The sequence below is a fragment of the Cryptotermes secundus genome, unplaced genomic scaffold (assembly GCF_002891405.2).
Source record: "Cryptotermes secundus unplaced genomic scaffold, Csec_1.0 scaffold708, whole genome shotgun sequence".
In the NCBI taxonomy this organism is placed as follows: domain Eukaryota; kingdom Metazoa; phylum Arthropoda; class Insecta; order Blattodea; family Kalotermitidae; genus Cryptotermes; species Cryptotermes secundus.
Window position 1 is genome coordinate 1,430,448 of NW_019726238.1, and position 24,683 is coordinate 1,455,130.

At 41.8% G+C, this 24,683-nt stretch overlaps 2 protein-coding genes across 2 annotated transcripts in view; both read left to right on the top strand.

Annotated features, from left to right (window-relative positions):
- The window catches only part of LOC111864103 (vitellogenin-1), a 25,667-nt gene extending 23,716 nt beyond the window's left edge, over positions 1-1,951 (top strand). Inside the window, exon 20 of the mRNA XM_023851128.2 lies at positions 468-1,951. Coding sequence (XP_023706896.2) covers positions 468-1,415 — 948 coding nt within the window. The 3' untranslated portion in view covers positions 1,416-1,951. The remainder of the gene's footprint in view (positions 1-467) is intronic.
- Positions 1,952-5,413: 3,462 nt separating this feature from the next.
- The window catches only part of LOC111864093 (voltage-dependent calcium channel type D subunit alpha-1), a 221,044-nt gene continuing 201,774 nt past the window's right edge, over positions 5,414-24,683 (top strand). Inside the window, exon 1 of the mRNA XM_023851102.2 lies at positions 5,414-5,594. The gene's annotated coding sequence lies outside the window, so the exon portion shown is untranslated. The remainder of the gene's footprint in view (positions 5,595-24,683) is intronic.

Sequence of the window (24,683 nt, forward strand, 5' to 3'; positions counted from 1 at the left end):
ACTTGTACTCTTCGCCAAGTATAATTAGAATGATCAAGTCAAGGAGGATAAGGTGCGCAGGGTATATAGCACGAATGGGGGATAGAGGAATGCATGTAGGATATTGGTTGGAAAGCCAGAAGGAAAGGGACCACTGGGAAGACCAAGGAGTAGGTGGGTGTACAATATTAAAATAGATCTTAGAGAGACAGAATGGGTTGGTATGGATTGGATGGATCTGGCTCAGGACAGGGAACAGTGGAGGGCTCTTGTGAAAACGGTAATGAACCTTCGGGTTCAATAAAATGCTGGGAAATTCTTGAGTAGCTGCAGATTTGGCTTCTCCTCAAGAAGGGCTTAGCTCCATAAGTAAGTAAGTAACCAGAGCCATTTAACACAGTTTATTCTCTTTTCTCTGTGGTCTCATTGACATTAATACTAATTGAAAAAGTTAATAACGTAATATTGCTTATTGTCATTCTGAACAGAAAGTGAAGGTGTTACTAAGTTCCGCCACGTTAGACCTGCAACCTGTTGTGGAGCCTCGCCCTGGCCCAGCGGTACAGCTCAGCATCAACAGCAAACCCGTTCTCCTTACGTCATCCCACGCAACAGAGCTCCGTGATGACGGAGAACTGTTGGGCTTAGTGTACGAATTCCCAAGTGGTGCGGTACAGCTCACCTTGCCGAATAACAACTTGGTGCTTGTGTACGATGGAGCGAGAGTTATGTTGCAGGCCAGTAATGAGTACAGCCACCAAGTTAGGGGGCTCTGTGGAACTTTCGATGGGGAACCCTTTACTGACTTCAAGACACCAAGGAACTGTCTCGTCACTGAACCATCCATACTTGCTGCCACTTATGCAATCGACGATAATTCTTGCGAAGCCCCAGTCAGAAACATGAAGAAAAACGCCAGTGAAGAGTTATGCGTTCAGGAAAGGAGCAGCTTTGCTGATGTGATAGCTAACGGTCAACCAAAAAGTTCTCGCCAAAGAGGAATCCAAATCAATCAATCCGTCAATGACTCATCCTCGTTTTCATCTTCTGAATCAATTTCTGACCATAACTCCAATTCAAATTATGAAGTGAATTTATTTCCTCTATCTAAGAGACCTTCAAGACTGAACAACAAAATCTCCCGCCATAATCCGAAACACGTTTCAAACAGCATATCATACAAGACAGTTATCATTACAGACAACGAAGAAAGTTGCTTCAGCAAGAATCCTCTGCCAGCTTGTACAACAGGCTACCACATCACAGCAACTGTGAAGAAGTACGCGCCATTCTTCTGTACTGCTGAGAGACACCTTGCCGAACGTTATATTAAACTGGTGAATAACGGCTTCTTTCCTGATTTCCGTCTGCATAAAGGACTCAGACCTATCGCCGTGCTTGTTGCTGCTAAATGTGAATTAAACCCAACAGCTTAACAATAATGTCGCGTCCCTAGAATCTGCGTAATAACTCATAAAATTAATATATGTAAGCATTAAATTATTTTACGAGGCTCTTACTGTCACAAATGGAGATTCTGTGCATTTCACTGAACATTCAACATAGAAAAGGATCGATAATTCTTCATCATATCGATATTTCATGGTGACATTACGTTCTTGTTCAGTGTAATAAATTTAAGCAAAATGTCAGGAGCTCAAGCAGTTAGTCTTCGGTTCCCAAATGCGACGGTCCGGGTTCGATTGAAAGTCAAGTCACGTAAGGATTTATTGTGGACAAAGTGGCTCTGGATCAGGTATTCTCCGAATAGTCCGGTTTCCCTTGCCTGTTCTTATTCTAACTAATGCTCTGTACTCAATAATCGGTTCAATATGACCCTTGTGGCCGGTTTACCAAGGGAACTCAGTCTCGTCCCACCCTATGAACTAGAAAAAAGGGAAAGCAGTCTTCTGGGATGTGGCGCCGTGTAGATATTATCGCTTCCATCTTCAGGGTAGAAGACAAGAAGGAATCCGCGAGCGAACCAGAGTGAGCAGGTGGTCATTATTGTCTTTTAACCTGAAAATGGAGGCGATACGTCGGTTAACACAATATCTACACGGCGCCACATCCCACAAGGCTGCTTTCTTCATAATCACCGTCGGCACATTTCATAAGTGCCACCTGGTGTCTATGTAACACTACATATAGTGTGCGAGAATTCAGAAGCTATAGATCATGATCATTTTAGTTTAGGAAAAACTGAAGATATATTTTGTGAGGAAAAATTGAGGCGCGTATCCTGCGTGACATTGTAGGATTCAGTTAAGCTATGTTGTAAGAGTGACCGCCTCTGTGGTCTATTCCTGGCTACAGGTCCAGAGGTCCAGGGTTCGGTTCCCGGCGCTATCAGATGTTCTGAGAAGTAGTGGGTCCACTCAGCCTCGTGAGGATAACTGAGGAGCTATTTCAAGGAAATATTGGCTGCGGTCTAGAAAACCGAAATTAACGGCCGAAAGTATTCGTTGCACTGACCACGCAACCCCCTTCTATCCGCTTAAGCTACGGAGTTTGTTTGTTTTTCTTACGTAAGAGTTCAAACAGATTTTGTCTGAGGTTCAAAGATGTTAAAAATGCGATTAGTTTTGATTAAGATTACATTAAGTTAGGTTATGTTCCGTTCTGTGAACTTTTGCGTATGAAATAATTTATGGGCTATATTAGGCAATATCCATCGAATTCCATGTTTTGTGTGATATGAGCCTGAGGTCTATGGTCTTCGTAAAGACCACTTGCTGTACATTGTATTTGAAGATAATTTTAGAGCTTAAAATATTGAGGGGCAGACTAATGTAACATTACATATGTTATGTGAGATCCATATCTCATGAAAATAAGAACTTGGCACTGTTCAAACTTTCAGTGTCGTAACTTTCAACGTAACTTAAAAGAAACTCGGATAATGCATTAATGTCTACTGTATATAAAAACGTAAACACAAATTTCAATATCTAATTTCAGAAAATAGGCAACAAGTAAACAAATTTCATGTATTTAATGCCTGATTGATAAGTAACTGGACTGACTTACCCCGAATACGTTGCATTGAGCATGGACGCTGCCCAGAGTAGGTCTTGCCATGTTACTGCGTGCACACGGGCTCTTACAAGCCATTCCTTTTCTTCACTCACAGGTGGTCTGCGTTGAAACTCAATGCTTTCAGAAGTTGCCAAATTAATGATGCCAGAGATTACAGAACAGTGTGTGTGCTCCATACTCTGAAAGGAAAACAAAATCTATCAACAGAAACAGTACCATTTGGAGACGTGAGAATGAACAGAGCATTGCTTGAGTAGTTTCAAAAGGCGGAAAAAAAAAAATCCATTGAAATTGAGGGGCATCCAGCTCGCTTCTCAGATAGGGGAACATATGCGTGTGTGTGTGTGTGTGTGTGTGGGATTTGTCAGAATATTTACTAGGTATGAATTGGCAGACTTCACGAAACCAATATAACTCACTACGCCGTACAGAATCGATTAGGCTGCAGTCTCGTCTTGTAGAGAACTCAGACCATTATTGAGGAAATGTTTTGCAAATTGTAACAAGAAATCGTTTTCGCCTTCGTTTAGAAATGACAAGTTGACATCTTGATACTCAATTATTCTCTGTGACAGGCAGGTGTCACACAGATATTCTTGGGAAAATGCCAGGTCTTCGATATACAGAGCACTGATTGAACGCGGGTCCTAGTTGAATGGGTGGAGCCCATTGTTTCTAAGCGTTGAATTGAGACGTTAGCTGAACTGGTCAGTGTTTTCTCAGAAATTCTGCATCCAGAGTCCTTGTTCGTGTCTTTTATTCAAAGTATATTTTAACAACTAGAAGTTTATTTTCGAATCATCGGACTTGAGCGCAACAACAATCACCTATGAGTGTGACTTGTAAACTTTACATTTACACCGATAAATCTGGCACAATAATATTATATTATTTTAAACATGTTTCAAAATGAACGACGTAAATACATTTTTTATGGAACTGAACTCTATTTACTATTATTTATTATTATTCTTATAATTGAATCCATTTGGTACTGAGGCCACTACTGACCTATTGTACCAGACCCAAATGATCTATACCCCGTGGCCTGTATTCCGCAAGCGAACTATACCGACCGAGCGACCGCCGCTTGTCGGCGAAGTTAGTGCCAACTATTGCGGATGGAGGGTGTCACGTGGTCGGCGCACTGGATCTAGACGGCAGTTAATGTCGGTTAATGAATGGTCCAGTGATTGAGACTAGCTCTTTCTAACGGGCCCAACTGAGTAGGTTTATCCTTCCCTACCCATCTGAAGACGGAGACATATTCAGTCTTCGAAACGTCGTGATCTTTGTCTTTTACATACCAGACGATGGATGAAGTCCAAAACAAGCCAAAAGAAGTTCTCCTCTTAGTTTCCCCCTCAATCTGGTTTAAGGTAAAGGAATTAATAATGTAAAATAGGGCTGTCTACATGTCAGTCTAAGAGACGGAATGTGACATGAAGAGATCTATCCGTCCTCTAGGTTATATTACTATTTTTAGATAATACAAACATGTCAACTAGCGAAGCTACTGAGAATCTGACAGTGTCATTATTAATAACAATAAATTGGAGTAGTCTTGGCCTATCACAATGCCACCCTATATTCATTCGTATGACATAGGAAAACCACAAACACGTGAAGTGTGCAGTATTACCTCCTACCAGGGTATGAATTGGGTATCAACTTGTGTTCCGGTTTGTTCACTAAATCTTACACATGTCATGTTTCCCATTGCCAAGCAATCCAGGCGAACAACACAGTACAGCGACGGGCTACCGGCTGGGCAGTGGGGGTTCAATTCCCGGCAGAGGCAAGAGACTTTTCTTTAACCCACAGCGTCTACACCGACTCTGGGGCCCAACCAACCTCCTATGCAATGGGTAGCAAACCGGCAAGGTCCCACTCACATCAAACTACTGCCAGGGTCGAGAACAGTGGAGCCATACCTCCATTCCCCCTTATGTCTTAATGACGTGGGAGAACTGGGACAGCTTCACGTTACCGTTGTCATGTAACATGGGAATATGAGAGTCGGCCTGAGGACGAAAATCAAGTAACGAGGGCTTGTTGCAGAGGCTACTGTGGCTTCTTGTGAGTTACGGTTCTTTTGTTCACATTGAGTGGATTAAAGAAGACACGAAAAATACCAACCTCGAGTTTCGATTTGCCGTCCTTGTGTATGTAAGGCATCACGAAGCGTATTTGTTATGTAAATACAGTGTTCAAGATGTATGCTTATTTATCCAGGGAATGTGAGATTCGCGTTCGAATGAAGATAATTGTTTTGCCACCAATGACTGGGCACTGGGTCAGTGTTAGCGGGACTGGCGACGCGCCAGGCCGGGAGAGGCAGGCAGCGGGCGACCCCTAGTTCCTCTTTCGCTCAGTTTTCCTAGTTCCCTAGTCGCATGGTCCCGCGCGCGCGAGGTCTATCTTACGTGCGTGTGTGTGAGCGTACAGATCGTGGATTACTCACATTAATTGCTTCAGATTTTGTGTTTAGTGTTACTTCAAGCAAGTGACTGGCTGGCTTCTAGCTGCTATCAAATGACAAAATAATTCAGAAGGATAACTCTATTAAATATGTGGTAAGTACAGTAGATATCATTATATCAGGGTATCACATAACAGAAAAATTTGTTCTAATTATTGTTTACTAAGATATTTATTCTAATTATTTTGAGTACAAGATTTGTGTATAGCTGATAATTACTGACTTCTTGGAAACGCAGCATAACAGGTGGACGAGACTCAAGTGTGTTCATAACGCAAATAACAATCTAGACTTTTCTTGTTTATTTATGTTTTGCTTAACGAACCTGTCGATAGCTCGGTTTGATCAGTCAATAAAGAGACGGGCTGCTGGCTGGAGGGCCTGGGCTCGCTTCTCGGCAGAGGAAATTAATTTTCTCTGTTTCACAGTGTCTCAACCTGCTGTGAGGCCCACCAATGGGAAACGTGGGCTCATTCCCCGGGGGTATAGCGGCCTGGGAGAGAAGCTGACCACTCACCTCCAGCTAGTGTCTAGGTCAAGAATGGTGGAGCTATACCTCCACTCTCGAACTGAGCTTGGATTGACAGAGGCCTTGTATACATTATACATAGAAATAGGAATGGAGATTAAATTTGTAAATATATGTAAATACTGACAATGGACTTACTAATACGGACTATGACTGATAAATGACAGACCCGACCTCTCGTCAGAGAGGGCGCCCCAAATGGACAGGATAGTAACTCTTATATAAGGAAACAAACCAAAAAAATCTGGTCATGAGTGCCAGATGGGGCTCGACACCAAGATAGACAGACTGACTGACCGTCAGTCGCCATGTGACTTAGATTTGGATTTGGAGAAAGTCAGTTGAGTTGAGTCAGTCAGTGAAGAGTTACAGGACTGATGCTCTTCAGTCGTTGTGAGCTGCTGTTAGAAGCTGGTAGCTGAGGCCGGGGACAGTTTTGGAACCCAGAGGCTGGGGAACGTCCGTTGTTGGAGGCCGCTACCGAGCAACGGCTAGGGAAGACTGAGAAGGCTTTAGATGTGCCGTAGTTACAGTGATCTTAGGAGTGTGTAAACGTTCCATAAATCCGATCATCAATCCTAAACCCGTCTATATTTGTAACAGTATTCTCTGTTGGCGAGTTTCTGATATTTATGACACTAATTTGTATGACTCAAGATTTTTATTCCCTCTTTTCAATCATTCAAAATAAGTAATCAGACCGCATGAGAATACTCGGAGGCTTCGCTGTTTCTGAGACTTACACGATTCAATTGGAGCACAAAAGAGGAGTCGCTACTAGGAGTGGTCTTGAGTGCCCAGGGTATTCATAAGATAAGTTTACAAGCGGGCACTCACAATTTTTTAGAATAATCTGATGAAATAAGTAGAATTTGAATAAAAGTAATGAAGTTATATTTCAAATCTCACATGCTCAGAACTAACGGATTCAATATATTTCACTAGAAATTAAGCTAAAATATTTTAAAATATCGAAAAATGAAAGTATAAAACAGAGATAAAGCGACGTTTATGCCTCGGTTACACACCGTTCTATATGATTCGGGTTTATTTACATGTTGCAACATACTGAGGGTAGATTCCGGAAGAGATTAGAAATCTGATGTATCGAATTTGACCTAATAATATATCGATATTCGGAGTGTTATGTATCGCGTATGAAACTGACTTGTCCGACAGTAGGGCTAATATGACTTAGGGACCTTGTTAAAATTATGTTCTATAATTAGTTAAAGATCTCTATGCATGTGGCTCTTCGAGCGTGTAACATTTTATTAAATGTTTGTCTACTCTTTGCCAAATTGCTTTAACAATTTAAGCACTTCCGGTGTCCTTTATGTTTTTTGCGGCCTAGCAAATACCACTAACATATCAATGTCTTATAACTTACATATTTACCTTGTTACAGACGTATTTTATATACGAAAAAAACCGTCTTCTGTGATTTGCTGCCGTCTAGGTATTGTATTAACCGACGTTTCGGTAAACTAACGTGAGCGTGAGATATTTACTTCTACAGTACAAATATATATCCGCTTATTTGTCAGGAACTGTACGAAGCAGAAGCATAGGCGGGCATAATACAGTGACGTAAAAGTATAAGTGGGATTTGTGGTGGACAAAGTGGCGCTGGGGCAGGTTTTCTCCGAGTACTTCGGTTTCCCCTGCCAATCTTCATTCCACCAATTGCTCCACAATCACCCTCACCTGTCATCTGGGGCTGGTACAATAGGCCAGAAGTGGCCGCAGTACAAGGGACTTAGTCCCACCCCACTAGCAATAAAAAAAAGTAAAGGTATCCCTGTAACAGGCTGTGGAGGCCCATAGCGTTGTGAGATGTTGAGGTTCCCACATCAATCGGCTCATAGATGGCGGTAAGGTTGTCAGCCTTACGCGCCGGCCGCCCTTTACTCTGAAGAATATTCCAATATTCCTGGTACTCATTTCTGTTACCCGATGAGGTTACTGGATTTTTTTCAATTGACCTAATCCTTCCGACCGCAATATGACCTTGGGGTTCATTCAGCCTCTTAACAGAAATGAATAGCAGGAATTAAATAAATAATTTTCCTGGGGAGTAAACCGCGGCCGGCGTGTAAGGCTGACAACCTTACCGCCATCTTTGAGCCGATTGTCTAGAAAATGTGGGACCCTCAACATCTCACAACCCTATGGGCCTTCATGGCCTGTTACAGGGTAACAATCAAGACACGATATCTGCGACATGAAGCAAAGAAAGGAACACAGTTGAAACGAATGAGATTATGAAAACCGCCGCACACCGGTCTGAGTCATGATTCTGACGTCAGCTTCATGCTGATGAATCAGGAATGAAGCAAGACTGCGTCTTTTGTCTCATGTCTTGATGCTTGTCTTGACGCAGTTGGTGTGCGGCCGCCCTAAGTGTTTAGAGATGAAATAGCATAGTAGTGCTCTACATTAGCAGTGTTCTCAGTGGCTATATTCATACACAAGCGCAAGCTGTTCATGCAGCGTCTCTCTCCCTTTAAAGTTCAGTCGTGTGTCACGTCGTAAACTGCTCAGCACTTGGAAGGTTGTGGACTGAACACTTACGGGGAGTAGGAGAAATTAATTTGCAGAATATGAAATTTTCTTCTTGATGAACAAAATAAACTTATTTTTTAACTCACTGAAACTGTACCGAAACAAAGATGACATACAATTTTCATTTTAACGCTGTAAAAACGTTCCATCTTGCATTTTCCTGTAGCGAGGTGAAATCGTTTCTATCAGAAATTCTAGCGCAAAGAATATGTAAATGATTTTCTAAATGTGTATGCTTCAATTCCTAATTCTGTTCTTGATGGGTACAATTTTAAAATCAAATTTCGATAAAAATCATAACCAGAGAAGAGTCCTTACAGTTCAGTAGCAAATGAGTTATTAGTATTTCTCATGAAAAGTCAAGTCCCATTTCCTTTTACCAACATCACTTATATTAAAGCGAATTATTATTTATTAACTCAAAAAAAGCAGTCCTTGTGTTCATGATAGGTCTATGGTAGAACCCAAATGTGAAAGTGAAAGTTCATTCTGTGATTCTTATTGCAGAGCTGTCCACAACGCACTCATCTGCCCTTATTCTTATTGCATTATTATTAGGCAAAATAAGTGGGCAGATACATCGTAGTCCGAGGATACCGATCTAATATTTTAATTATTTTGATCAATCAGCCTAGGTTACGTGTTCCTATTGGATTAAAGAAGAAGTTCTGGGAAGAACTAATCACCTACTTTCCTTGATAATGACATAAACCTCATAGGAAACGACGTGTCCAACAATTCTTCTACTGTTGCGTATGTATTTGATGTCTCGGTACTGTTTTCACCCAGCTGTTGCCTCGGTAACGTTATTTTTTTCGAGCTGTTGCTTAGCAACGATAGAGGAATTTTTACCGAGCCTCTGCTTAGTAACGAAAGGGGCGTAGACACATATAAAATTTCATAAAGATTAGTTCAGCCATTCAAAATTTGATAGGGGGGATATAAAGAGATACAGACACTCAGACAGCATGGAGATCGCATAAGCCTGCATTTATATTTTTAGAAACAAGGAGTACCTCTCACGGCAAATATTTCTTACAGTCACTTTCTTCTATTGTCGATTTGATATTCGAAAATTACGAAAAGTACTATCTTCTGGGATGCGACGCCATGCGGTCTCGCTGAATTTTGTTTCGGAGGAACTAAATGCCTCCATCTTCAGGGTCGAAAAATAAGCGAAGTAAGCAAGATCTTCATTTGTTTTTTGTATATTGAGGGCACACATCTGTAATTGCACAATTGGCCTCATTCTAAGTTACTGTATTTCTCAAGGCTCAGACTCATTTCCCCGGGGAAGGAATACTACCAAGGCGACGAATATGACGGTTGCTCTGAAACCATGACGCACAGGGGATAACATTGTCACAGTACACACACGAGTATATTCCTGGCTAGGAGCGAGCAAATGTATTCATCTTCACTCGTCCAAACCCATTACGTCTTACTGCACATGTGACAGTAATAGTGCGCGAGATCCAGATAACTTCCAGTCTTGAAATTCACGTATTATAGTTGGCAGGAGAAGTGCAAGGAGAAGGGACTTCAAATAAAAATAGAATTTGTCCCTCTGAAACTTCTTTATGTGTATATTATGATCTGAGAGGGCAACGTTAGAAAGGAACTTAATAGCTTCCTGGTAGCGATGTGCCGATCTATGTCACTCTCTGACGCTGGCGCACCCTCAAAGATGTTTCAGACACAGTTTAATAATGATATTACGAGGCATATGAACATTGCTAGGCAACGGCCCGGTAAACACAGTCCCGAAATTATGCTCTCAGGGATAGAAGGCTGTCCATTTATAGGTAATGGGCCAATGAACACGTATTTTAGTACAACAGATGAAAAGTATTTTCCGTGGGGTCCGTGCTGAGAAATTATAAGAAAACCCTGAGGTACATATTACATTGAATGGACGGAATGTCCCCTTTGTCAGTCACATAAATATATGGGTGTAACCTTAGATAAGAGGATTACATGTAGTCTTCACATAGAAATGATTGAAGTCAAGATCTTAATTTTTTTTTTAGAATCTCATTGAAAACTCAACGTTTAAGCGCCAATATTAAATTAACCTTCCATAAGGCACTGGTCAGATCAGTAATCACTTATGCCTGCCTGCATGGGAATTACTTGCAGGCATCTATCTCTTAAAATTGCAGCGCATGTGAAACAAGTTTCTGCCCAATACTGCAATTTTTCCAAGTTGCACACCAGACCGCGCCTTATACACAGCTTCCAGCATTCCGTATATTTCCGATTATATAACAAAATTGTGCAGGCGACAAGCAGAAGTCATATAGAATCTTGAGAATGAACACGTTCGAGGTATAGGACAAGGTGAAGCCAGACAGAAAATATAAGAAGCTTAAACTTGGCGGTGGTCAAGCTTACTACCGTTCTAGCAACTAAGCTGCCGTTGTAACATGAGATACGCAAGATAGACATGATGTGCGCTGCAAAGCCTCTACTGACAGAGGACTTGTGTGTAGTGAAAAGGATGATGTTTCAGTAACATGCTATATGTGTGCGAAATGTGTACATGAAGGAAGACCCAGCATATTCTTAAGAGACAAACCCATCTTCTCGTCAGAGAGGGTGTTATAGAAGGACTACTACAAGGGTTCAGTTGAACAAAAAATTCTGGTCGTGATTCTCAAAGGGCTTCACGCCAAGATGAACTAATTGGCGATATACCGTCAGTCGTAAAGTAACTTTGACTTCTACTTTTACTTCCGAAAGTGGCAGCTGTAGGAATAGAGAGGAGTACAGAGGAGTACAAGCAGTAGAGCGAGAACGAGAATGGAACAAGACCTCGAAGTCAAGGGTTCGGATGAAGGATTATCGTGAACTGTTGTAAACTGATTGTGAAAGAAGTGTAATCATTTCAATCATCCAATACAGAAGCCGTTATTATTAGTCACTGAGCCTTAACACGTTACATTATTTAGAAGTCAGATCTTATGCTACGTGCCGCTATGAATTCATAGAGTTGGCTCCCCACAGAAATGCACTATGTGAGATCTGAGATCCTTGTGGAGCTCTAAGTTGAGACACAGTCGTCTGGCAAGACGATGCACACCAGAAGACAGAAATCTTAATATTTGCAGTCGCGAGAACAGCATTTAGCTTACAGTAAAAATAATTACCAGATTTTCTGAGAAGTAGTGGGTCTGGAACGGGGTCCACTCAGCCTCGTGAGGATAATTTAGGAGATATTTCAAGGAAACAGCGGTTCCGGTCTAGAAAACCGACATTAACGGCAGTGAGGATCCGTTGCGATGACCACGTGACACATTCTATCCGCTAAAATAGACATTAAATTCGCCGACAAACGGCGCTCGCTCGGTCGGTATAGTTCGCTTGCGGACTACAGGTCACGTTTTTTTTTTCATTGCGTGTGAAGGTTGGCAAGAGCAGGAAAGCAGGGTAGGATGACATAGAAATGAAAGGGCTAATTACATTTTATTTTTCGCTGTTAACCGATCTTCCGAAATATCTTTGAACTCCAAATATAATCGAAATAAATTTCTTTGGCTACGTCCTCACCAACAGAAAGTATCATATTCAATTCAATTTTCTATTGAAACGCTGAACAACAGGTCGAGGCCAATTACAGACAAACATTGAAGACATAACTGTACGTTAATATATAAAACGTGAACAGATGTACGGAGAGGAGAATATAGAACAGAGAATTAAATAACATACGAACTATTCGGATCATAATCGTTATTAAGGGATTCAATAATATAAAGTAAAGCAAAGCAAAGGATTGTCCGTTAGAAATTTTAATGCATCTTAGAAAAATTTGCCCCAGATGATGATTATTCAGTGCCTTATTTATTTACGTGTTAATTCAATAGCCAAATGGCCGGTTGTGAAGTAAGCACGAGGAAGAAGGAATCCAAACCACACACAGTACTTCCAGGTTTTCAACAGGGTCGGTACTGATTACAGAGGATTGACAAAGCCACATGTACTCGAGATGAATATATCTTAAAGAGAAGGAAAGAACTCTAAGTAAAATAAAGCTATCCCTGTAACATGACGTGGAGGCCCAAAGGGTTGTGAGACAATCTGCTCAAAGATGGCAGTAAGGTTATCAGCCTTACGCGCCGGCCCCCTTTTACCCCCAAGAATATTCCTGGTACTCATTTCTGTTAGAGGCCGAGTCGACCCCAAGGCCTAGTGCGGCTGAGAGGGTTAGGTAATTTGAAAAAATCCACCTCATCGGGATTCGATCCCGCGACTTTCTGGCTTGTAGCATAATGCCTCAACCAATTACGCTACCGCGTGCCCCAGAAAACACATCAACTTTATTAATATTGAGATTCATATAGTTAACCGTGGACCTATCTCACACGAAACTAATCTGGGGTTGTAGCAGACAGCAATATAAGGAATCTTAAAGTATATATCAGGCATGTCCAACTTCAAAGGGGTTGTGATCGACTTTTTAGTGTCAAAACTGCCAGTGATCTACCACCCCCTCCTATCGCCGTACCTCGCTTTAAGCAAAAATATTGGTAAAAATAACACGACACATGATGTTTGTTGTAAAAGCAACATACATTGAAAGTATAAACTACTTTAATACGTGAAGAAGGCAGTCTTCTGGGATTTGGCACCGTGTATAAGTGATGTTAACCGACGTTTCGGAGGAACGTATCGCCTCCATCTTCAGGGTAGAAGAAAANATAATTTCCTTATAGGCCTATGAGATCGACGCGTTGGACATGCCTGATACATATCATTAGCAAAAGTAGGTACGTACATACAACATTTATTTTTATCGCATAAGCCATTAGTGAACAGAACACAGAAACAACGGAAAGCGCTTCAAAAGGATACAAAACAATTTCGGGAACAGCGACCTGGTGCAGGGCAAGTGAAAGTGGCAAAAGGGTATACCTCCCGGTTAAACAAGTGAGTCAGAAGATTAACGTCAAGAACAGATCCTCATGCGCTCTGAAGTTGCTACGCCTTTCATTTTCGGCCAGAAAGCCATTTGTTACGTGGAAAGAAAGGACAAACAGAAGTAAATCCTACTGTTTCTGACAAACTCTGATACCAGCAGCTTCTAAAAGCGAAAGGCAGGTAATATGACCGCAACACACTTTACCTATTAATAATGCCTCAAAATAACGCCGTTTCACAAATAAAGTCTGTAATTTTTTTTTCGTTTTTTTATAGCTAGTGGGGTGGGACTAAGTCCCTTGTACTGCGGCCACTTCTGGCCTATTGTACCAGCCCCAGATGATAGGTGAGGGTGATTGTGGAGCAGTTGGTGGAATGAAGATTGGCAGGGGAAACCGAAGTACTTGGAGAAAACCTGCCCCAGCGCCACTTTGTCCACCACAAATTCCACTTGACCAGACCCCGGAATCGAATACGGGCCGCCGTGGTGGGAAGCCAGCAACTAACCGCTTGAGCTATGACGCGGCCTAAATTTTAAGTAACGTGAAATATAATTACAGCACTAGGTGTTTTGGTTTCTGTAGAATTTGTTGTAATACAAGGCACAAAATTTCTCCGGACACGTTCCACGAATATTGTTGAAGTCGGTGTTGCTAAGAGAATTGCAAACAACAGGGCATGAAAGCAAAAGCAACGCCATCTGGGAAGGCAAGGATAACGCAATATCTCGCATTAGACTTAACAATTCCATAGGCCGAGAACACATAAACTTTAATTGACGCAAGTAAGGAGGTTGGTCTAGAAGTAAACACAGAGAAAACTAAGTATATGTTGCTGTCTCGTCACCAAAATGCAGGGCAAGATCATGACATTAAGGCAGGAAACAGGTGTTTCCAAAATGTGGCACAGTTCAGATATTTGGGAACAACGATAACAGATTGAAACCTGATTCAGGAGGAAATTGAACTCGGGTAATGCTTGCTACAATTCAGTCCAGAACCTTTTGTCTTCTCGTCTTTTGTCTAAAAACGTAAAAATTAGAATATACAAAACTATAATTTTGCCTGTGGTTCTGCATGGTTGTGAAACTTGGTCTCTGACATTAAGGAAGGAACACAGACTGAGGGTGTTTGAAAACAGGGTGTTGAGGAGAATATTTGGACCGAAGAGAGTTGAAGTGACAGGAGGTTGGAGAAAACTGCATAATGAGGAGCTTCATAACTTGTACTCTTCTCCAAGTATAATTAGAATGATCAAGTCAAGGAGGATGAGGTGTGCAGGGCATGTAGCACGAATGGGGGAGAAGAAGAATGCGTATAGGATATTGGTGGGAAAGCCGGAAAGAATGTGACCACTGGGAAGACCAAGACTAGGTGGATGGACAATATTAAAATTGCTCTTAGAGAAATAGGATGGTATGGATTGGATTGATCTGGCTTAGGATAGGGACCGCTGGAGGGCTCTTGTGAACACGGTGAACCTTCGTTTTCAATACAATGCTGGGAAGTTCTTGAGTAACTGCACAACTGGCAGCTTCTCAAGAAGGGCTCAGCTCCATGAGTGAGTGTTAAGACGAGAACATAAGTACCCAACACGCTAATGAACCTATAGTTTAGAGTCAAGACAACGCCAAGGACATTAACGCAATCTGCACGCAAAATACCGTAGATATAAAGCACATAATTAATAGAATATTACATTTTCCTAGAGAAAGTGGTAATATTTGTTGTACCAGCACTGAACTTCATGCGGTTAGTGGTGCACCAGATCCATGTATTGAACAACAGTGATACCAAAATATGACCTTGAGGCGCACTGGACAGGACAACGAAGGACGATGAAAATCTCCAAGAAAACCGAAAATAACACGGTCTGCTTGTCAGGCAACACCTGAACTAGCTGAAATAAAGCCATAACTAAGCGTATTTAATGTCAAGGACTGCAAACCAAATCAAAACATTACCGAGATCAAAGCAGATGGAATCAGAGTGCCCTCGAGGAGACGCGGCTGTAATGAAGATAACGGGACACGTGATACAATTGCAGTAGTTGGATTGGTGTAGGTAAACCCGTGCCGAGAAGGGTTTAACTTGATTTTAACATATTGGAAATTATGCTCACGAATGACAGCGGCTACGGTCTAGAAAACCGCGATGAACGGCCGTGGGGATTCGTTGCACTGACCACGGGACATCCTCTATCCGCTAAAGTTGGCACTAACTTCGCTGACAAGCGGCGGTCGCTCGGTCGGTATAGTTCGCTTGCGGATTAAAACTATGGTGTTTATTTTTGTTGTTTTTTTATGCTCATGAATGACAAATTCGTACACCTCAGAAACAGCAATGAGAATGGCAAGAAAACTATCCCTGTAACAGGTCTTGGTGGTCAATAGGCTTGTGAGACGTCGAGGTTCCCACATTTTCTAGACAATCGGCTTATAGATGGTGGTGGGATTGTCAGTCCTACGCGCCGGCCGTCATTTACCCATATGAAGTTAGAGACTGAGTCGACCCTAGGGCCAAAATGCGGCTGGAGACGTTCTGGCTTGTAGCGTAGTGTCTGAACTAACTACACTACCAGGCACCCCGAAAAGAGACGCATAAATTAAATTTCGTTTTTAAATTAGATTAGATTTTGACGTCATTAGCAAGTTCGTTCACCGTCGTGTGACGTGTTTTCAGGGCTGTAGAGTCACAGGAACAGTGACATATTGCTAAGACTTTCCGTTACCACAGGGAGCGAACAAATGCTGAGACTCCCATCAAATACTTCCGGGTTTCCACACCAGACAGTGAGGGTGAAGTGTGCCCAGCTTGTCACATTTCTTTTTCTCTGATTCTCAAAGTTGTAAAGACGTCATCAGCAATAACTTTCGCTGGGGTTGCGACAGCTGGCATCGAGTGTGTGGTCTATGTGCGTGGGATTCCCCCGTACCCTTTAGCTGTACAGAAACCGTCAGTAGGATAGAAAACCCGCTGGAGAGTGTTACAGTATCCTAATAGAGCTCTGGGAGTGCACCGGTAGCCAATGAAAGCTGAGAAATCTTAAGAAAGTAATTCTGGAACTTCCATCCAAATGACCTTGCAGGTCCTTTGCCGTTCTTCAGCTGTTCCATGGCACTGTTACATATCTGCCGGTGTTTTCACTCTGCCAGTTGTATATACGCCGTTTAAAGAGATTTATTTTGTGAAAATGAGGAACTTCGTAACTTGCACTGTTCGCCAAACATAATTACAAATATCAAGTAATCCGCGCTGGGGTCTAGTGGTCAGAGTTCTTGGGTACAGATCCAGAGATCCGGGTTCGATTTCTGGCGCTACCAGATTCTTTCTGAGAAGTAGAGGGTCTGGGACGAGGTCCACTCAGCCTCGTGAGCATAACTGAGGAGCTATTTCAAGGAAATGGCGGCTACGGTCTAGAAAACCGAGATTAACGGCCCTGGAGATCCGTTGCGCTGACCACGCGTCACACTCTATCCGCAATAGTTGGTACTAACTGCGCCGACAAGCGGCGGTCGCTCGATCGGTATAATTCGCTTGCGGACTACAAGCCACAGTTGTTTTTTGGAATTTATTATCAAGTCAATGAGGGAAAAATAAGCAGGGCATGTAGCATTCATGGAAAAAATAGAAAAGCATGTAGGGTTTTGGTGGGAAAACCAGAAACAAAGAGACTACTCATTTCTGTTAGAGGCTGAGTCGACCCTAGGGCCATAGTGCAGCTGGAAGGATTACGTCAACTGAAAAAAATCCAGTGACCTCATCGGGATTTGAACCTGCGTTAAAAATGCAAGTAAATAAATGAAGAAATCAAAGGACTGAATTTAAAGCTTCTAGTACTAGCTACAATATACATTTGAGACTGAAGAGACGATTTATGTTCGTAAACAAGGAAATAACTTTCACCACGAAAATAAAGGAGGAAAGGAAGTCTTCAACGCCAGAGAAAAGCTTAACTACTTTATATTTACGTTTTGATAGCGTTGGCTACGAAAATGTCTACCTTCCGTGATATAATGCCATCTCATGCTTGTTTCTTAATTGGCTTACTGTTTCACCCTGAAGATGGAGGCGATATGTCCCTCAGAAACGTCGGTTAATTTTCAGCGGACCTCATGAAGGTATACCAAAAAAGACAAAACTCTGAAAAACGTAACTATTATGTCTTTATAATTTATTTGCGTACAGAATTTTTAATCATTCTGAAATAGCAGTACAGCTTCTTGATTTCATGGTTTAGCCTTGAACAAGAGAATGCGTGGACGGTAGACCTGCAAATCATGCTGGTTACGGACTTTGTAAAACTCTCTGTGCTATTGCCAGAAAGAAGTGTCCCCTGTCTGCAAAATATATTAGTCGGGATCGTGTACTGTATTTCCAGAAACAAGAATCATATTTTTTTGTTGCTATTGGGGTGGGACTAAGTCCCTTGTACTGCGGCCACTTCCGGCCTATTGTACCAGCCCCAGATGATAGGTGAGGGTGATTGTGGAGCAGTTGGTGGAATGAAGGTTGGCAGGGGAAACCGAAGTACTCGGAGAAAACCTGCCCCTGCGCCACTTTGTCCACCACAAATCCCACTTGACAAGACCCGGGATCGAACCCGGGCCGTCGCGATGGGAAGCCAGCGACTAACCGCTTGAGCTATGGCGCGGCCCTTAATTAAGGCTCTGTTCCAGCATTAGTTATCCTAGAGACTTGACGAACAGATAGAGGTGATCACTACTAGGGATGGAGTTAATAATAAAAAATGAGTATTTAAGATAATTAAAATAATCGTGTTGCATTGTTAAAAGAAAGATTCATTAATAGCAGGTACAGTAGTTCTACAGTCGACAGCATCGAATGAAATATAACTACAGGATTTAACACATGCCATGATTTCGATAAATACGAAACTGCAGTAAATATTACTATAGGATTCTGACGATGGTGTATAACACACAGAGATATTGGGTTGTCGGACTTTATCCATCGTCCTGGTTTTTTTAAGATAACTAAGAAAACAGGACGTTTCGGAAACTGGATGTTTCCGTCCTCAGGTGAGGGAAAAACACGTCAGTGATTGAGGCTCTTTCTAAGGGACCCAACAGAATAGGTTTTTTCCCTCACCTGAGGACGGAAACAGATCCAATTTCCGAAACGTCGTGTTTTCCTTATTTATATTAAAAAAACCAGGACGATGGATAAAGTCCGAAAACCTAATATCTCTGTACAGTAAATATTGTTATTGCGCCTTACTTCTGCCAACACACGCTGAAATACTTTAGTTACTTTAACAACCCGTTTTCTATAGTAACTTCATCTGTGGTACTAATTACACCAATCCCTTGAATAAGGAGTTGGGATAAATAGTGTTGTAACAAACACTTACGTAAAGGATTTCCTTTGTCTTTGTTGGTTCACCGCCTGAAGATGGTCTCTTATGTTCGAAACATGTAAGACACCAAGAGATTTACGCAATTTATTGAGAGTTGTTATACTTTATGGAATTTTAGTGTTTATGCATTACTGTGGTTTCCCTCTGCAACTAACGGAAGCACAGAATTACTTTTGACGTCAACTAAGCGAATTTATAGTTTGCTACAGATGTTTCCTGCAGAATCCTCAACTTCAAAGTGCACATGAGAGTACTCACAAATGGCGCAGTGTGTGCTGACCGCAATGCTAGTCAACGTAAATTAATAAACAGTTTGTACGAGATATCGATTGGTCACTCAGTACCTAGAAGTACATGAATATGAAATAAAGAATTGAAAAAGTTTCAGGTTGTGATCTCTTATAGAGAAACTTCGAACAGCTTTTGTATAAAGAAAGCAGTCTTCTGGGATTTGGCACCGTGTATATGTGGTGTTAACCGACGTTTTGGACTGTGTCTGCTTTTACAGGTTCTCACGGTCTCTTTGCTTGCAGATTCTTATATATTTTTTTTTCTTCTACCCTGAAGATGGAGGCGATACGTTCCTCCGAAACGTCGGTTAACACCACATATACACGGTGCCAAATCCCAGAAGACTGCTTTCTTCATAGTCACCGCCGTGAAAGCCTCAAATCTTACATAGCTTTTGTATATGTTGCACTATTAAGTGACATTTACTTTAGTTGCATATGCTTATGCTGTTAAATAAATCCTACGGTTTCTGTTAACTTCATACTAAAGGGCGGAACTGAGTATTCTTTTGTTACAATTTAAGAGACAGTTTTGTAGATTATGAAATTTCCGCGTATGGTGAATATCTATCTTCTTCGTAATACAATGTACGACAAGAGTTTGACAATTATTTTGACAATGAAACAGACGTTAGGAAAGTTTATTATGTTGGGAGAATTGAGAGTTGTGAAGACTCTTGTCTCTCAGTACATTGTTGAATGTGCCCAACTCCCTCAACTCTTACACAAGTTTGGTCATAATCTACTGACCCCACAAACACAAAATGTGAGGAAAGAACTTTGTATAAAGACCTAACACATTAAGGTTTTCAGTAATTTAGAATATCACATTAAACACACACAAAATTGTAACACACTGTGTATACAATTATGGCAGTCTACACAACAATGTTCTTGTTATCACCTCTTTTCCTTCTTTTCGCACAGCTATGTGCGGGGTCACTGTATTGTTACAATAAAATAAAGGGAACTTAAAGAGGAAAAACAGAAGAGCATACCATTACAGCAAGGCAACTTTCTGTTATGTCCATGAGGTTTCTCGTACGTGAGAAACAGTACAAGTTCAGAAGAACAAAACGCTGACATCAGAGAGAAGTAGTGTTCCAAATATTATCTACGAATTTGAGGAAGATTACAGCAGTAGGTGACCACAGGGCATATGCAGAATCCAAGTAGAGTAAGTCAAAAAAAGGTAAAGTTGTCTCTGTGCTGACCTAATTAAGTACTACGCCATGAAGACGCATAAGACCTCGGCACAAGTTGGAGGTGAGTGGTCAGATTAACGCGACGGCCGTCTTACCCACAGGGAAAGAGCCCCCGGTACCAATTGGATAGGAGGCTGGGTGGGCCTCAGAGCCGGGCTGGAAGACATGGAGAAGTGAAAATTGTTGCCTCCACCGGGACTCGAACTCCGACTCCTTGGCCGCAGCCGGTCTCTATACCGACTGAGCCATCCTGACTCTTACGAATAGAGTTCAATTCGGCTTCAGGGAAAGAGAAAGCCAAGGAAAGCCTCAATCAGTAAAATAGACGCCCCGACAGAGATTAGAACCAGGCACCTCCGTATATAAATCAGAAGCCATTTTGTTCAGCTGGAACCCACTACTTACAGACCTTACGTCACCTAATCCACTGGGATAATTCAAGTACTGTAATAACATGGATGTTATGTCAGCCTATTGGCGGAAGAAATACAATAGCACATAGCCTGAACTATGGGTATAGTCGTTAAATAAAGCATTATACATATAAAGTAAATGTATCCTTATAACATGCCGTGGAAGCTCATAGGGTTGTGAGGTGTTGAGGCTCCCACATTTCCTAGACAATGGCGGTAATACTGTCAGCCTTACACGCCGGCCGCCTTTTACCTCTAGGAATATTCCTGGCACTCATTTCTGTTAGAGGCTGAGTCGAGCCCAAGGACACAGTGCGGCTGGAAGGATTAGATCAATTAAAAAATCCATCACCTTCCGGCTTGTAGCATAGTGTCTCAACCAACTACGCTAACGCGTGCTCCAAATCTTTGGCTTATGTCAGGCACCGGAGGGATTCGAACTTTTGATTTCCTGTTTACTACACAGGCGCTTTAACCAATTAAGCCACGGCGCCTACAAATAAACCATTATTATATTATATATAATTCAGGCTCTAGTGTCTAATAATGGAATGGTTAGTGATTAATGAACTGGGGGAAAGAAAAGGTCATGACCAAATTAAGAGGCCTATTCCGAAGTTTGATTCAAGGGGGAAACCACGAAGAACTCAGTCAGGGTATACGATCTGAGGGCAGAGATTTGAATCGTGAATGCCCTTCCGGAATACGAAATAATGCTATTCACTTGACCGAAACTTCTGGCCCTAACAGTCAACGCTGACTTATTTACGTCGATTATTCATGTTTCGTTTACAGCCTATGGCGTCATCTTCAGGTGACACAATAGTCGAATCCAAATTAGCGCCACCAACCTCACACTGTTGTGGGTAAACATACATTGTCTTGTTGTCAACAAAACTGCGTAACTAACGGCAGTTCTCAAAACGTTGTGTTTCAAATAATGTAAAGCAGCCCGAATATTAGCCGAGAACGTAGGCTGGAAATACATTTCGTAGCAATCCTAGAATATTCAAAAGCGAGACATAACTTTAGTGAAAAACAAATTGCATCTTCGGCACGGAAACTGCATTCCCTACGTTGAGTTTGTGCATGCGGTCTCAGGGGAAAGCATGGGACTCGCTATCAAGTCGGTCTGATACAAAATATAAAATTTTCTCTCACGGTTGGGCTCACTGTAGAAACCGAAATTGGATGAAAATTATTCAAAAATGCACACCCTCAAATAACATTTTTACTTCTCAACTGGGGTCGTGTCCATATCTCAGGAGGTTAGTTGCCGGCTTCCACTGCGGCAGCCCGGGTTTAAGTTGCTGTCATGACATGTAGGATTTATGGTGGACAAAGTGGCATTGGGGCAGGTTTTCCCCGAATACTCGGATCCCCCTGCTAATCTTCATTCCACCAATTACTCCACAGTCATCCATCATCAGGGGCTGGTAGAACAGGCTAGGAGTGGCCGAAGTACCAAGTGGACTAAAATAATACTTCTCAACTACAGGGCTCATCTGAGAAGCGCTAACATTAGGGAAGGGTAGAACGGAGCAGTGATCCAATATGAACACAACTGTCGTGTTGGTTTTTCAACAGAAACAGTTAATTTAGTTTTCTTAAGTTGAGGGAAAAACTGGGTTCTCTTTTCATTTCATGGTGAAAACAGAAAATAACATACAAAACAATAATAAACACTGTATTAACCAGTTGGGAACAACAGGGTTGCGTCGGGTGCAGGGATTTCGAAACTGCCAATATGGAAATTCGTAAAAAAAAAAAATACTAAAACTAAAACTCCGTGGCCTTTAGTCCGCGAGCGAATACCGACCGAGCGACCGCCGCTTGCTGGCGAAGTTAGTGCCAAAACTGTTGCGGATAGATGGTGTCGCGTGGTCAGCGCAACGGATTCCCATGTTCGTTAATTTCGGTTTTCTATACCGATAAAAGAATACTAAGTTTTATAAAATTGTTGATCCTATCGCAGTGCAAGGGCCGAGGAGGCCTACCCCTCATACATTCATTCATAACGAACACTACCTTCTGATAAATTTACCAAATTTCTAACGCACTATACGGCTATTCTTCATGGCCACTTCCGTGAGGAACTAAAATTTCACAAATTTAAAAACTTTGCATGAAGGTGCGTTGTTGGAAGCCAGCATTAAATTTTCGAAAACCATAATTTTCCCGAACACACTTCCAACAGTGAATACAGATTGCCGATTATACGGTTCTAACATTGCGTTCCTCTGGGATGGAATGGCGTTTAGTTTGGTAGATGGATCTTAATTACTGTAACCTGAAGGTGGATGAAACAAGTTCCTCCGAAACCTCGTGACATCACACTTCAAACAAAGATAATCATGATGCACAGCTCTGTGAGAACCACAAATATCACAGAGCTATTTTTATTTTGGCGAAACATTTTACTGGAAACGAAATAAAACAAGTGAACAAATGCTATGTTTCATTTTGCGAGATATAGTATTTCAATTGTATGGTTCAGCTCTGCACAAAGTGGCGCTGGGGTAGGTATTCTCCGAGTACTTAGGTTTCCCCTGCCAATCTTCATTCCACCAACTGCTCCACAATCACCCTCACTTATCATCTGGGGCTGGTACAATAGGTCAACAGTGGCCGCCGTGCCGAGTGGACTCAGCTGGACTCCACCCCCCCCCACTAAGCGAATAAAAAAAATAAAGAGAACGCTTCCAAAATCACCACGAACATTGTTCATCTAGTTTAAAAAAAAAGCAATAATTATTTTCATATTTATTATAACTTCATAATATAGGCAATGTGAACTTTAGATATTAAATTATTTCCAAATTAGTACCCCCTCCCCCTTGGCACTACAGCCCCAGTGGGCCTAGGCCTACCTCCATGAACTTCTAAATTAGTACCCAATCAAAAATTTACACATGCTCATTATTTCAGCTACATTTTCAGTTTAACACGAAACATTTTCAGACCCACTGTCCTGGCAAACAGAAACTGCTTCTTGGAACTTGTCCATATGTTTCAGTTTGGAGAGCGCAACAGAGAAGTGACATAACAAATGTAATTATGTTATAGATCCTTGTTTATATTCGCCCACTTGAGGTTAATCGTGTCAACATAGACTAGTGCTAGGTTCTGGTTGGACGAGCTTGTAAGTTGTGATGATTGTAACCCAGACATGAACCGATAACCGCTTCTTATAAGAGAAGTAACACCTTCATAGAGCAAGCACTGCTTACACAAAATACGCGCGGAACTGAACACAGCGAATTGTTGAGAATTTATGCAACAATAACATCTGTACTTATGCACGCATTAAAATAACTTTAACTTAAGAAATCCAGGGCAGTTTTCTCTGTATGGTGTTTACTTACTTCTGCACGATGTCAACAGTAAAGATTCCTATATCTGTGTCATAGTTTAGTTTGTATGCAAACTGTCTACATAACCTGACAACTTATACAGCGCAAATAAAGCGGACATGACCACCCGTCACTGTCAGCAAGCGTCATTCATGCGTGTGTCGATATGATGAGAATTGTGTGCGCCCTGAACAGATGTACAGCCCTACAAAACGAACTATTGTTAACGGGAGAACGCCGGTCTCGTCCTCATCTGTGTACCTTTCGATAACACAAACCGTAATATTACTATTCAGGACTCATTAGTACACGAATATCTTTTTGCTAACTTGAATACAAGGATAATTCATATTAGTTTCACCCGCGTTAATTTTCGAAGCATTAGAATCTACTAAGACCGCCACTATGGACTAGTGGTCAGAGCTCCTCGTTACAGATCCAGAGATCCCGGCTTCAATTCCCGGCGCCACCAGATTCTCTGAGAAGTAGTGGTTCTGGAACGGGGTCCACTCAGCCTCGTGAGGATACT